The sequence below is a fragment of the Coenobita brevimanus genome, chromosome 114 (assembly GCF_032717465.1).
Source record: "Coenobita brevimanus isolate Jiangsu-jjx chromosome 114, ASM3271746v2, whole genome shotgun sequence".
NCBI lineage: Eukaryota > Metazoa > Arthropoda > Malacostraca > Decapoda > Coenobitidae > Coenobita > Coenobita brevimanus.
The window spans coordinates 1361662-1362475 of record NC_137067.1 but is presented as its reverse complement, the minus strand read 5'-3'; the positions used below and the strand labels follow the sequence as shown (position 1 = coordinate 1362475).

Genomic DNA, 814 nt, shown 5'->3' with positions numbered 1-814 from the left:
TACACCGAGAGTCTCCAGGAGGCTTGTTTACCTGCTGAGTCCTGCGAGTCTTCCCTCTGGCATAGGCTCGCGAGGTTCATGAGCGACGGAGACCTCTGCATCGGTCACCTGATGGTCGCGCCGTTGGATTCCGTCTCGGTCAGGTCGTCGTCGTGTATATCTCCCTCTTGGATCTCCCATATAAACCTCACTGACGATCCCACCGTCTCCTGTCGCCTGGTTAAGCGTGGGTGTCTGAAGGGATTGGCGTACCCGTGCATCTCCGGCTGAGTACTGGTCGATTCGTACCCGTCTTCCTCGCTCTCCAGGAACAGTGACCTCTGCCCGACTGTGGGATTCAGGCGGCTTGGTGTCACGTCATCATCGTCTTCATGAGCACTGCGTCTGGTGATGGTACCCCCGCTGTCTGTGGACACGGTGGAATAGCGACGCACCTGCCACCGCGGTAACCCTCCACTTAGCACCGAAGATGTGGTGGAAGCCAAAGAGTCGCTTCTGGTGGTCACTGAGCCGTTGGACATCCGTGGCCGGGTCCATCTCACGGAGGGGTTGGAGACGCGGTGGTGGCGGTAGCACTCACTTAGCAGGGGGTCATCGGAAGACGCTGACGATGCTGAATCCTGGCGCAGACACTGGCGGCATCGGGATGGCGGCCGGTCCATAGGCGTCAGCTTGAATGACACAGTGCTCTCACGGCGCGGGCCAGCTCGACGTGGCTCCGGCGGTAGTGGCGAGCTGACGGGCCTGCCATTCCTTAAGGAGCACACCAACTGATTGTGGCCGCAGGCATTGCACTCAGTGGCGTAGCTGTATA

At 60.0% G+C, this 814-nt stretch overlaps 1 protein-coding gene across 1 annotated transcript in view; it reads right to left on the bottom strand.

Annotated features, from left to right (window-relative positions):
- The window catches only part of LOC145418440 (beta-3 adrenergic receptor-like), a 72973-nt gene continuing 72159 nt past the window's right edge, over positions 1–814 (bottom strand). The window contains exon 5 of the mRNA XM_080286858.1: positions 1–814. This exon is cut by the window's right edge and continues 642 nt beyond it. Coding sequence (XP_080142984.1) covers positions 105–814 — 710 coding nt within the window. The 3' untranslated portion in view covers positions 1–104.